The sequence below is a fragment of the Odontesthes bonariensis genome, chromosome 18 (genome assembly GCF_027942865.1).
Source record: "Odontesthes bonariensis isolate fOdoBon6 chromosome 18, fOdoBon6.hap1, whole genome shotgun sequence".
In the NCBI taxonomy this organism is placed as follows: domain Eukaryota; kingdom Metazoa; phylum Chordata; class Actinopteri; order Atheriniformes; family Atherinopsidae; genus Odontesthes; species Odontesthes bonariensis.
The window spans coordinates 2,042,318-2,057,874 of record NC_134523.1 but is presented as its reverse complement, the minus strand read 5'-3'; the positions used below and the strand labels follow the sequence as shown (position 1 = coordinate 2,057,874).

The 15,557-nt window shown below is 48.2% G+C and overlaps 1 protein-coding gene across 1 annotated transcript in view; it reads right to left on the bottom strand.

Annotated features, from left to right (window-relative positions):
- Positions 1 to 15,557, bottom strand: part of myo1g (myosin IG) — a 101,720-nt gene that overhangs the window by 67,993 nt on the left and 18,170 nt on the right. The window contains exons 4-9 of the mRNA XM_075449801.1: positions 8,356 to 8,409; positions 8,136 to 8,231; positions 7,931 to 8,047; positions 5,352 to 5,558; positions 3,732 to 3,877; positions 3,518 to 3,632 (exon numbers count right to left, since the gene is read on the bottom strand). Coding sequence (XP_075305916.1) covers positions 3,518 to 3,632; positions 3,732 to 3,877; positions 5,352 to 5,558; positions 7,931 to 8,047; positions 8,136 to 8,231; positions 8,356 to 8,409 — 735 coding nt within the window. The remainder of the gene's footprint in view (positions 1 to 3,517; positions 3,633 to 3,731; positions 3,878 to 5,351; positions 5,559 to 7,930; positions 8,048 to 8,135; positions 8,232 to 8,355; positions 8,410 to 15,557) is intronic.

Below are 15,557 nucleotides of genomic sequence, written 5' to 3'. Positions count from 1 at the left end.
AAATCGTCCGCAAAAAGCAGAGACCCGATTCTGAGGTCGCCAAACCGGACCCCCTCAACGCCCTGGCTGCGCCTAGAAATTCTGTCCATAAAAATTATGAACAGAATCGGTGACAAAGGGCAGCCCTGACGGAGTCCAACCCTCACAGGAAACATGTCCGACTTACTGCCGGCAATGCGGACCAAACTCTGACACCGGTCATACAGAGACCGAACAGCCCATATCAAGGAGTCCGGCACTCCATACTCCCGGAGCACCCCCCACAAGAGTCCCCGAGGGACACGGTCGAACGCCTTCTCCAAGTCCACAAAACACATGTAGACCGGTTGGGCGAACTCCCATGCACCCTCCAGGATCCTGCGGAGGGTATAGAGCTGGTCCACTGTTCCACGGCCAGGACGAAAACCACACTGCACCTCCTGAATCCGAGATTCGACTATCCGGCGGATCCTCCTCTCCAGTACCCCCGAAAAGACCTTACCAGGGAGGCTGAGGAGTGTGATCCCCCTATAGTTGGAACACACCCTCCGGTCCCCCTTTTTAAAGAGGGGGACCACCACCCCGATCTGCCAGTCCAGAGGCACTGCCCCCGATGTCCACGCGATGCTGCAGAGGCGTGTCAACCAAGACAGCCCCACAACATCCAGAGCCTTGAGGAACTCAGGACGGACCTCATCCACCCCCGGGGCCTTGCCACCGAGGAGTTTTTTGACCACCTCGGCAACCTCAGCCCCAGAAATGGGAGGTCCCACGTCCGAGCTCCCCAACTCTGCTTCCTCATCGGAAGGCGTGTCGGTAGGATTGAGGAGGCCCTCGAAGTACTCCCCCCACCGACTCACGACGTCCCTAGTTGAAGTCAGCAGAGCCCCGCCCTCACCATACACGGTGTTGACGATGCACCGCTTCCCCCCCCTGAGCCGCCGGATGGTGGACCAGAATCTCCTCGAGGCCGTCCGGAAATCGTTCTCCATGGCCTCCCCGAACTCCTCCCAAGCCCGAGTTTTTGCCTCAGCAACCGCCGAGGCTGCGTTCCGCTTGGCCTGTCGGTACCCATCAGCTGCTTCCAGAGTCCCACTGGCCAAAAAGGCCCGATAGGACTCCTTCTTCAGCTTGACGGCCTCCCTCACCACTGGGGTCCACCAGCGGGTTCGGGGATTGCCGCCACGACAGGCACCGACCACCTTGTGGCCACAGCTCCGGTCGGCCGCCTCAACAATGGAGGCACGGAACATGGCCCATTCGGGCTCAATGTCCCCCACCTCCCCCGGGACATGGCTGAAGCTCTGCCGGAGGTGGGAGTTGAAACTCCTCCTTACAGGGGATTCCGCCAGCCGTTCCCAGCAGACCCTCACAATACGTTTGGGCCTGCCAGGTCTGACCGGCTTCCTCCCCCACCAGCGGAGCCAACTCACCACCAGGTGGTGATCAGTTGACAGCTCCGCCCCTCTCTTCACCCGAGTGTCCAGGACATACGGCCGCAAGTCCGATGATACGACTACAAAGTCGATCATCGAGCTGCGGCCTAGGGTGTCCTGGTGCCAAGTGCACATATGGACACCCTTATGCCTGAACATGGTGTTCGTTATGGACAATCCGTGACGAGCACAGAAGTCCAACAACAAAACACCACTCTGATTCAGATCGGGGGGGCCGTTCCTCCCAATCACGCCCCTCCAGGTCTCACTGTCATTGCCCACGTGAGCATTGAAGTCCCCCAGCAGGACGAGGGAGTCTCCCGGAGGAGCACTCTCTAGTGCCTCCTCCAGGGACTTCATAAAGGGTGGGTACTCTGAACTGCCGTTCGGTGCATAAGCACAAACAACAGTCAGGACCCGTCCCCCCACCCTAAGGCGGAGGGAGGCTACCCTCTCGTCTACCGGGGTAAACCCCAATGTACAGGCGCACAGCTGGGGGGCGATAAGTATGCCCACACCTGCTTTACGCCTCTCACCGCGGGCAACTCCAGAGTGGAAGAGAGTCCAACCCCTCTCGAGGAGGCTGGTTCCGGAGCCCAAGCCATGCGTCGAGGTGAGTCCGACTATATCTAGCCGGAACCGCTCAGCCTCGCGCACCAGCTCAGGCTCCTTCCCCAGCAGAGAGGTGACGTTCCACGTCCCAAGAGCCAGCTTCAGTAGCCGAGGATCAGACCGCCAAGGTCCCTGCCTTCGGCTGCCGCCCAGCTCACATTGCACCCGACCCCCATGGCCCCTCCCACGGGTGGTGAGCCCGTAGGAAGTAATTGTAATCATAATTATTCATAAAATAATCCAATTCATTCATATAGAGCCGATTCAAAAACAATTTCCTAGCTAAGGAAACCAACAGATTGGACTGAAACTTTGTTTTCAGTCCAATCTCCCGTCCTGAGCGTGCCTGAGGCGACTGTGGAGAGAAACGACTCCCTTTGAACAGGAAGAAACCTCTGGCAGAACCAGACAGAACTGATTTTAAACTTTTAATGTTGGTTTTAAAGCTCTTAGCGGCCTCGCCCCGTCGTATTTATCTGAGCTTTTAACAGTCCTGGCAGAGCTCTGAGGTCAGCAGATCAGTTTCTGCTGGAAGTGCCCAGGTCAGAATACAAACCCTGGGGTGAGCGAGCCTTTTCCCAAAGCTGCCCCCAGGCTCTGGAATAAGCCCCCCGTCCAGCTGCGTCTTATTTCTGACCTGGGCCTCTTCAGATCCAGGCTAAAAACCTTCTTATTTAGGATGGCTTTAATACCCAGTAGCATGATGACACTTTTATCTTATTTTATCTTACTCGATTTTGTTGTATTGTATTGCTTTCACTGTTCTTTCATTGTTTTACTTCTTCTTCTCTTTATTTATTACCTGCTCACTGGAAAAAAATCAAAGTCTTACCAAGTGTATTTGTCTCATTTCTTGTCAAAACTATTCATTACACTTAATATAAGACACAACTGCCTAACAAGCACCATTTCAGCCAGATATAGGGACTTGTTTTAATACAATACATCTGGAATATCTTGTTAAATGAAAAAGTCTTGAAAACAAATTGTTTTGAGTCGGATTTCATATGAATCAAGCTTTTTTTTTTTTTCCATTTGAAGAGGTTTTTAAGCTAATTTCGTAGCATGATGACACTTTTATCTTATTTTATCTTATTCGATTTTGTTGTATTTTATTGCTTTCACTGTTCTTGTATTGTTTTTATTTGTTTTCACTTCTTCTTCTCTTTATTTATTACCTGCTGTAAAGCACTTTGGCACACCGTAAGGACTGTCTGTAAAGGGCTGTATAAATAAAATAAAACACATTTTCATCTACGAACAGTGGGTGGGAAGGGATAATGGGTAACTAAGGTTCAGTCATTGAAGCTGTTCTGGCTTAAGTTAACTTGTTTTTCAGCGACAAACCTCTTACTACCTTTTAATAAGTCTAACTAGATACATTATATGTGTCAAGTATTGCTGTTTATGAACGAAAAATGTAATAAAAAGATTGATAAAAAAAGAGGAGGAGCCCGGCTGGTGTTACTGCTTGCGTGTCGCTTCCTCACGTGTTGCCAGGTGATGCCTTCCCTCTGGTACTCGCCCTGCTCCTGGCGGAGGATCAGCTCGATGAAAAGCTGCTGCAGCTTCTCGTTGCAGTAGTTGATGCAGAACTGCTCGAAACTGTCCGGCAACACGGGAAACAAACGCTTGAGCAACGCCGATGATGAAAGTTTACAGAACTAAAAAAAAGCCGGTTTCGTAAACACAGGAAACGCAAACCTGTTGTTGTCAAAGATCTCGAAGCCGTAGATATCCAGCACCCCGATCACCGTGTTTTTCCCGTGCAGCACCGGGTTGTAGTCTTTCACCTCGATGATGCCGTTGATGCGGCTCACGATCCAGCCGAACAGCCTCTCATAGAGCGCCTGCAGCGGGGAAACAGAGGTGAGCAGCGTTTCTCCTGGGGATTTAAATAAAATCCTGGGGAAATTCAATGGGAAAATCGATCGAAAAGCACTCAACCAGCCAAAAATGCCAAAAACTGTTCAGCCTGTGAGCAACAGACTTTTACAAAATAAAAGCCTGTGAGCAACAGACTTTTACAAAATAAAAGCCTGCGTGCAACAGACTTTTACAAAATAAAAGCCTGCGTGCAACAGACTTTTACAAAATAAAAGCCTGCGTGCAACAGACTTTTACAAAATAAAAGCCTGTGAGCAACAGACTTTTACAAAATAAAAGCCTGCGTGCAACAGACTTTTACAAAATAAAAGCCTGTGAGCAACAGACTTTTACAATAATAAAAGCCTGTGAGCAACAGACTTTTACAAAATAAAAGCCTGTGAGCAACAGACTTTTACAATAATAAAAGCCTGTGAGCAACAGACTTTTACAAAATAAAAGCCTGTGAGCAACACACTTTTACAAAATAAAAGCCTGTGAGCAACAGACTTTTACAATAATAAAAGCCTGTGAGCAACAGACTTTTACAAAATAAAAGCCTGTGAGCAACAGACTTTTACAATAATAAAAGCCTGTGAGCAACAGACTTTTACAATAATAAAAGGAAGTGAGCAACAGACTTTTACAATAATAAAAGCCTGTGAGCAACAGACTTTTACAAAATAAAAGCCTGTGAGCAACAGACTTTTACAAAATAAAAGCCTGTGAGCAACAGACTTTTACAAAATAAAAGCCTGTGAGCAACAGACTTTTACAATAATAAAAGGAAGTGAGCAACAGACTTTTACAAAATAAAAGCCTGTGAGCAACAGACTTTTACAAAATAAAAGCCTGTGAGCAACAGACTTTTACAAAATAAAAGCCTGTGAGCAACAGACTTTTACAATAATAAAAGCCTGTGAGCAACAGACTTTTACAAAATAAAAGCCTGTGAGCAACAGACTTTTACAATAATAAAAGCCTGTGAGCAACAAACTTTTACAATAATAAAAGCCTGTGAGCAACAGACTTTTACAATAATAAAAGCCTGTGAGCAACAGACTTTTACAAAATAAAAGCCTGTGAGCAACAGACTTTTACAAAATAAAAGCCTGTGAGCAACAGACTTTTACAATAATAAAAGCCTGTGAGCAGCAGACTTTTACAAAATAAAAGCCTGTGAGCAACAGACTTTTACAATAATAAAAGCCTGTGAGCAACAGACTTTTACAAAATAAAAGCCTGCGAGCAACAAACTTTTACAAAATAAAAGCTTGTGAGCAACAGACTTTTACAATAATAAAAGGAAGTGAGCAAAAGATAAATAAATAATAAAATAAGTAATAAAACAGGGGTGCTGCGTGTTGCTCCCCCTGCTTCCTGTCTCTCTGAAGTTTCCTATCCCTTTAAAGGCACAAAAGCCCCCCAAAAAAATCAAACCAGAAACCTCCTCCTGACCTTGGCGAAGGCTTCTCGCCCGAAGCAGGCGTCCTGCTCCGAGTGACCCTTCTCGATGACCTCGCCGCCGCCGGTGGCCACCGTGCGGTACAGCAGACTCTTACTGACGCCATCCGGATCGGTGGCCGTCAGCTCGGCGATGTGGTTCACGGCGTCCAGGCTGACGATCTGAACGCTCTCACCGTCGCTGTCAAACCGAAGGTTACCCTGAAAAACACAGTTACGGTCCACTTAAAGGCACTTTAATCTTCTGTTCTCCAGCAGGATGTGAGCCCAGGACACCGAACACCTTTTTACCGGGGCACCTGACCCTGTAAACATGCGTTGTGCTCCTGTAAACATTCCCACATCCTAACTTTTTGAGTTAGTATGCGAGTTTGAGTAAGCGAGAAGTTCCCGGATGCATACTAGATTCTCCGAAATGTTGGGTATGCATCATGAGGTTACTCCTCATACTCAAACTACCCAAGATGCAACGTAACGTGACGTCAAGCTAGCTACAACGAGGGTAGGTTCACTTCCTGTTTTCAAAACAAAAGCACCAATTGTATGGTAATGGCTTTCCCTATGATAAAAGGCAACGGGTATTTTATTTTGTGAAAATAACAGGAAGTGCGTTAGCTCACTGCGGCTAGCTTTAGTAGCGCCGAATTCTTGGGAACAAAATTGTAAACAGTCGGTATTTTGTCAGGTTTTCAACACGTTGGGGATCTAAACGACTACTTTCTCACCTGAAAATGTTTCAAATGTTGCTAAAGTTTACAGAGTTTAGAGCTTAAGAGAAATCAGCTTCAGGCCGGCTGATTTCGGCTCGGACAGGAGCGAAATGCATTGTGGGTAAACACTCTGCATACTGTCTGATCGATGAGTATGCAGTATGGAAGTATGTAGTATGTAGTATGCAGTATGGAAGTATGTAGTATGCAGTATGTAGTATGCAGTATGCAGTATGCAGTATGTAGTATGCAGTATGCAGTATGCAGTATGTAGTATGCAGTATGCATTATGCAGTATGCAGTATGTAGTATGCAGTATGGAAGTATGCAGTATGCAGTATGTAGTATGTAGTATGCAGTATGGAAGTATGCAGTATGTAGTATGCAGTATGGAAGTATGTAGTATGCAGTATGTAGTATGCAGTATGCAGTATGCAGTATGTAGTATGCAGTATGCAGTATGCAGTATGTAGTATGCAGTATGCATTATGCAGTATGCAGTATGTAGTATGCAGTATGGAAGTATGCAGTATGCAGTATGTAGTATGTAGTATGCAGTATGGAAGTATGCAGTATGTAGTATGCAGTATGGAAGTATGTAGTATGCAGTATGTAGTATGCAGTATGCAGTATGCAGTATGTAGTATGCAGTATGCAGTATGCAGTATGTAGTATGCAGTATGCAGTATGCAGTATGCAGTATGTAGTATGCAGTATGCATTATGCAGTATGCAGTATGTAGTATGCAGTATGGAAGTATGCAGTATGCAGTATGTAGTATGTAGTATGCAGTATGGAAGTATGCAGTATGTAGTATGCAGTATGGAAGTATGTAGTATGCAGTATGTAGTATGCAGTATGCAGTATGCAGTATGTAGTATGCAGTATGCAGTATGTAGTATGCATTATGTAGTATGTAGTATGTAGTATGTAGTATGCGGTTTCGAACACAGCCAGTGTCTGGTTCCATGGCAGATGAAAAACGTGAGACAATATTCTGCCTATGATAGCCTATTTACTAAACTACCTTAGGCATTATAAATGGGTAAAATGTGGGTAGGCTAGTTTAAAAGGCTACTCAATCAGGGGAATAACTTATCAGACCATATCAGGTGCTCTTAATTTAATATTTTGACTTTTTATTTTGCAATATTCCCTCTTGTAGAAGTATTTATTGACTGCGCGCTGCAGTAAGATTAAAACACGTTCAGTACCTGGACTGAAATATTGTTCATTATTTTGTTGCATACTGTGTTTTTTAGTAACATTTCCTCTTGTAAAAGGCTGACTTGATTATGTTTGATGAGCTACAGAAGGAGGAATTGAAAGGCTAAATGGCTGAACTCAAAGGTGTTTTTAGTTGCTTGGATAGCCTGTAGCTCTGTTAAACTAGTTGAGGTTCGTGCACATTTGAATAAATGTTCTTATGCATCCAGCACAGGCTCATTTTCAGTGTACAGTAAGGCTGTTAGTGGTGGGGTTCTGGCTGGGGGCCTGGGCCCCCGTACAGCTGTTTGCACAGCATCGTCCCTGCATGAGCCTCGATCGATCAACTTAAAAACATCCACCATTATTATTATTATTATTACTATTTATACAGTAATAATAATAATAATATTACAAATAAAAATTAATTTATTGGTAAATTCATTTTTCTATTTTTACTACTTTATCTTTAATTTATATCTATTTCCTCCTCACTCTACCCCCCCCCCCGAGTAACATGTTCTATTGTACTCTATTTTGTTATTCTTGCAGTTATTTTACTTTATTTACTTTGTATATTGATCTTATTTGTAAAGTACTTTGAGCTATATTTTGTGTATGAAAGGTGCTGTATAAATAAATTATTATTATTATTACCAGAAGTAGGATGGAGGCGAGGATCTGATAAACCGAGGCGATCTCCTCCGTGGTGAAGCCGATCACCTCCAGCGCGCTCAGCACCGCTCTGTGGCTCGAGCGATCGTTGTTGGAAGTCTGGAGGAGGAACAGACGCCAGTTTTCCCAACATGCAACATCTTAAATCTTAAATGTTCGGCTGAAACCTCAGAGATGATAAACTCACGGCGGCGGCGGCGCCCTCTCTGGTGTAAGCGTAGAGAGCGGGATCGTTCTGCAGGTGAACTGCCTGCAGCTTCTCATCGGAGGCTCCACGAAGCAGCTGAGAAACAGAAGATCTCTGATCATTAACCAGCACCATTAACCAGCATCATTAACCAGCACCATTAACCAGCACCATTAACCAGCTGGGACATCCTGAGAGTCCAGCGAGGGTTGGAGCCCACCTGGTAAAACGAGTGGAAGTTCCTCTCCCCGTCCTGCTGCTGGACGACCCTGGACTTGAACAGGAAACACGATGGTTACAAAGCAGGCGGTCAGAAAATAACACGTGATTATTCTGGGCCGCAGTTCCTTTAGAAGTTCAGAATCAGCAATTCGAGCTGAAAGGAAAACCTGCATCCAAACCTTATTCACATTAATATGCAGCAGAAACTTTAGTTTAAACCTTTATTTAACGGACAGAAAACAGACGGTTTGTGGTTTTTCTGTTGTTTCATCACAAACTCACACAGCCAAGAATCAGAAATTCTATCAAAATTATATAAAAAATATGATTTAATGCAGAAAATTCTCAAATTATTTTGTTGCATCCGTTTAAAAAAAATAAACTTTTGATTTCTGGACTTAAATCTGCAGTTTAGTTCATTATTTTGAACGTTTCTTTAACAGAAAGTCAGCGACTTCCCTACATTTAGAAAACAGAACCAAACGTAGAACCTGCTGCAGCATCACTCAGTGAAAGTTTTACTGGAGTCAGAGAAAGACAGAAAGTTTACAGAATCAGGAAAGAAAATCAGGAAAAGACCAGGAAAAGATCAAATGTTTCTCAGAGTTAGATTGTAAAGTACTTTGGTCTCTCAGCATCTAAGGAGCAGAATATTGAGGACAGATTCAGGGAGTCTGGGGAACCTCAGCGTGGAAAGGCCGAGGACAGAAAGCCCTGCTGGATGAGCCACCATGATCCATACAGCCACCATGATCCATAGGGCCACCATGATCCATACGACCACCATGATCCATACAGCCACCATGATCCATACGGCCACCAGGATCCATACGGCCACCATGATCCATACGGCCACCAGGATCCATACGGCCACCATGATCCATACGGCCACCCTGATCCATACGACCACCATGATCCATACGGCCACCACGATCCATACGACCACCAGGATCCATACAGCCACCATGATCCATACGGCCACCAGGATCCATACGGCCACCATGATCCATTCTGCCACCATGATCCATACAGCCACCAGGATCCATACAGCCACCAGGATCCATACAGCCACCAGGATCCATACAGCCACCAGGATCCATACAGCCACCAGGATCCATACGGCCACCATGATCCATACAGCCACCAGGATCCATACAGCCACCAGGATCCATACAGCCACCATGATCCATACGGCCACCAGGATCCATACGACCACCATGATCCATACGGCCACCACGATCCATACGACCACCAGGATCCATACAGCCACCATGATCCATACGGCCACCATGATCCATTCTGCCACCATGATCCATACGGCCACCCTGATCCATACGACCACCATGATCCATACGGCCACCATGATCCATACGGCCACCACGATCCATACGACCACCATGATCCATACGGCCACCACGATCCATACGACCACCATGATCCATACAGCCACCATGATCCATACGGCCACCATGATCCATACAGCCACCATGATCCATACAGCCACCATGATCCTTACAGCCACCATGATCCATACAGCCACCATGATCCTTACAGCCACCATGATCCATACGGCCACCATGATCCATACGGCCACCATGATCCATACGGCCACCATGATCCATACAGCCACCATGATCAATACGGCCACCATGATCCATACAGCCACCGTTATCCATACAGCCACCATGATCCATACAGCCACCGTTATCCATACAGCCACCAGATCCATACAGCCACCATGATCCATACAGCCACCGTTATCCATACGGCCACCATGATCCATACGGCCACCTTGATCCATACAGCCACCGTTATCCATACAGCCACCATGATCCATACAGCCACCATGATCCATACAGCCACCATGATCCATACAGCCACAATGATCCATACGGCCACCATGATCCATACAGCCACCATGATCCATACAGCCACCATGATCCATACAGCCACCATGATCCATACGGCCACCATGATCCATACGGCCACCATGATCCATACAGCCACCATGATCCATACAGCCACCGTTATCCATACAGCCACCAGATCCATACAGCCACCATGATCCATACGGCCACCGTTATCCATACAGCCACCATGATCCATACGGCCACCGTTATCCATACAGCCACCGTTATCCATACAGCCACCAGATCCATACAGCCACCATGATCCATACGGCCGCCATGATCCATACAGCCACCATGATCCATACAGCCACCATGATCCATACAGCCACCATGATCCATACAGCCACCGTTATCCATACAGCCACCATGATCCATACAGCCACCATGATCCATACAGCCACCATGATCCATACGGCCACCATGATCCATACAGCCACCATGATCCATACAGCCACCATGATCCATACGGCCACCATGATCCATACAGCCACCATGATCCATACAGCCACCGTTATCCATACAGCCACCATGATCCATACAGCCACCATGATCCATACAGCCACCATGATCCATACGGCCACCATGATCCATACGGCCACCATGATCCATACAGCCACCATGATCCATACAGCCACCGTTATCCATACAGCCACCGTTATCCATACAGCCACCATGATCCATACAGCCACCATGATCCATACAGCCACCAGATCCATACAGCCACCATGATCCATACAGCCACCAGGATCCATACGGCCACCATGATCCATACGGCCACCAGGATCCATACGGCCACCATGATCCATACGGCCACCCTGATCCATACGACCACCATGATCCATACGGCCACCACGATCCATACGACCACCAGGATCCATACAGCCACCATGATCCATACGGCCACCAGGATCCATACGGCCACCATGATCCATTCTGCCACCATGATCCATACAGCCACCAGGATCCATACAGCCACCAGGATCCATACAGCCACCAGGATCCATACAGCCACCAGGATCCATACAGCCACCAGGATCCATACGACCACCATGATCCATACAGCCACCAGGATCCATACAGCCACCAGGATCCATACAGCCACCATGATCCATACGGCCACCAGGATCCATACGACCACCATGATCCATACGGCCACCACGATCCATACGACCACCAGGATCCATACAGCCACCATGATCCATACGGCCACCATGATCCATTCTGCCACCATGATCCATACGGCCACCATGATCCATACGGCCACCCTGATCCATACGGCCACCATGATCCATACGGCCACCATGATCCATACGGCCACCATGATCCATACAGCCACCATGATCCATACAGCCACCATGATCCATACGGCCACCATGATCCATACAGCCACCATGATCCATACAGCCACCATGATCCTTACAGCCACCATGATCCATACAGCCACCATGATCCTTACAGCCACCATGATCCATACGGCCACCATGATCCATACGGCCACCATGATCCATACGGCCACCATGATCCATACAGCCACCATGATCAATACGGCCACCATGATCCATACAGCCACCGTTATCCATACAGCCACCATGATCCATACAGCCACCGTTATCCATACAGCCACCAGATCCATACAGCCACCATGATCCATACAGCCACCGTTATCCATACGGCCACCATGATCCATACGGCCACCTTGATCCATACAGCCACCGTTATCCATACAGCCACCATGATCCATACAGCCACCATGATCCATACAGCCACCATGATCCATACAGCCACAATGATCCATACGGCCACCATGATCCATACAGCCACCATGATCCATACAGCCACCATGATCCATACAGCCACCATGATCCATACGGCCACCATGATCCATACGGCCACCATGATCCATACAGCCACCATGATCCATACAGCCACCGTTATCCATACAGCCACCAGATCCATACAGCCACCATGATCCATACAGCCACCATGATCCATACGGCCACCATGATCCATACGGCCACCATGATCCATACGGCCACCATGATCCATACGACCACCATGATCCATACGGCCACCATGATCCATACGGCCACCATGATCCATACAGCCACCATGATCCATACAGCCACCGTTATCCATACAGCCACCAGATCCATACAGCCACCATGATCCATACGGCCACCGTTATCCATACAGCCACCGTTATCCATACGACCACCAGATCCATACAGCCACCATGATCCATACGGCCACCATGATCCATACAGCCACCATGATCCATACAGCCACCATGATCCATACAGCCACCATGATCCATACAGCCACCGTTATCCATACAGCCACCATGATCCATACAGCCACCATGATCCATACAGCCACCATGATCCATACGGCCACCATGATCCATACAGCCACCATGATCCATACAGCCACCATGATCCATACGGCCACCATGATCCATACAGCCACCATGATCCATACAGCCACCGTTATCCATACAGCCACCATGATCCATACAGCCACCATGATCCATACAGCCACCATGATCCATACGGCCACCATGATCCATACAGCCACCATGATCCATACAGCCACCGTTATCCATACAGCCACCGTTATCCATACAGCCACCAGATCCATACAGCCACCATGATCCATACAGCCACCATGATCCATACAGCCACCAGATCCATACAGCCACCATGATCCATACAGCCACCGTTATCCATACAGCCACCGTTATCCATACAGCCACCAGATCCATACAGCCACCATGATCCATACAGCCACCGTTATCCATACAGCCACCAGATCCATACAGCCACCATGATCCATACAGCCACCGTTATCCATACAGCCACCAGATCCATACGGCCACCATGATCCATACGGCCACCATGATCCATACAGCCACCATGATCCATACAGCCACCATGATCCATACGGCCACCGTTATCCATACAGCCACCATGATCCATACGGCCACCATGATCCATACGGCCACCATGATCCTTACAGCCACCATGATCCATACAGCCACCATGATCCTTATAGCCACCATGATCCATACGGCCACCATGATCCATACGGCCACCATGATCCATACGGCCACCATGATCCATACAGCCACCATGATCAATACGGCCACCATGATCCATACAGCCACCGTTATCCATACAGCCACCATGATCCATACAGCCACCGTTATCCATACAGCCACCAGATCCATACAGCCACCATGATCCATACGGCCACCGTTATCCATACGGCCACCATGATCCATACGGCCACCATGATCCATACAGCCACCGTTATCCATACAGCCACCATGATCCATACAGCCACCATGATCCATACAGCCACCATGATCAATACGGCCACCATGATCCTTACAGCCACCGTTATCCATACAGCCACCATGATCCATACAGCCACCATGATCCATACAGCCACCATGATCCATACAGCCACCATGATCCATACAGCCACCATGATCCATACAGCCACCAGATCCATACGGCCACCATGATCCATACAGCCACCATGATCCATACAGCCACCGTTATCCATACAGCCACCGTTATCCATACAGCCACCGTTATCCATACAGCCACCAGATCCATACAGCCACCATGATCCATACAGCCACCATGATCCATACAGCCACCGTTATCCATACGGCCACCATGATCCATACGGCCACCATGATCCATACGGCCACCATGATCCATACGGCCACCATGATCCATACAGCCACCATGATCCATACGGCCACCATGATCCATACGGCAACCATGATCCATACGGCCACCATGATCAATACGGCCACCATGATCCATACAGCCACCGTTATCCATACAGCCACCATGATCCATACGGCCACCATGATCCATACGGCCACCGTGATCCATACTGCCACCGTTATCCATACAGCCACCATGATCCATACACCCACCATGATCCATACAGCCACCGTTATCCATACAGCCACCATGATCCATACGGCCACCATGATCCATACAGCCACCGTTATCCATACAGCCACCATGATCCATACGGCCACCATGATCCATACACCCACCATGATCCATACAGCCACCGTTATCCATACGGCCACCATGATCAATACGGCCACCATGATCCACACAGCCACCGTTATCCATACAGCCACCATGATCCATACGGCCACCATGATCCATACAGCCACCGTTATCCATACAGCCACCATGATCCATACGGCCACCATGATCCATACAGCCACCGTTATCCATACGGCCACCATGATCCATACGGCCACCATGATCCATACGGCCACCATGATCCATACAGCCACCATGATCCATACAGCCACCATGATCCATACGGCCACCGTTATCCATACAGCCACCATGATCCATACGGCCACCATGATCCATACAGCCACCATGATCCATACAGCCACCATGATCCATACGGCCACCGTTATCCATACAGCCACCATGATCCATACGGCCACCGTTATCCATACAGCCACCAGATCCATACGGCCACCATGATCCATACAGCCACCATGATCCATACGGCCACCATGATCCATACGGCCACCATGATCCATACAGCCACCATGATCCATACAGCCACCATGATCCATACGGCCACCATGATCCATACGGCCACCATGATCCATACAGCCACCGTTATCCATACGGCCACCGTGATCCATACAGCCACCGTGATCCATACAGCCACCATGATCCATACAGCCACCATGATCCATACGGCCACCATGATCCATACGGCCACCATGATCCATACAGCCACCGTTATCCATACGGCCACCATGATCCATACGGCCACCATGATCCATACGGCCACCATGATCCATACAGCCACCATGATCCATACGGCCACCATGATCCATACGGCCACCATGATCCATACAGCCACCAGATCCATACAGCCACCATGATCCATACAGCCACCGTTATCCATACAGCCACCGTTATCCATACAGCCACCAGATCCATACAGCCACCATGATCCATACAGCCACCATGATCCATACAGCCACCGTTATCCATACAGCCACCATGATCCATACGGCCACCATGATCCATACGGCCACCATGATCCATACGGCCGCCATGATCCATACGGCCACCATGATCCATACAGCCACCATGATCCATACGGCCACCATGATCCATACGGCCACCATGATCCATACAGCCACCATGATCAATACGGCCACCATGATCCATACAGCCACCATGATCCATACGGCCACCATGATCCATACGGCCACCGTGATCCA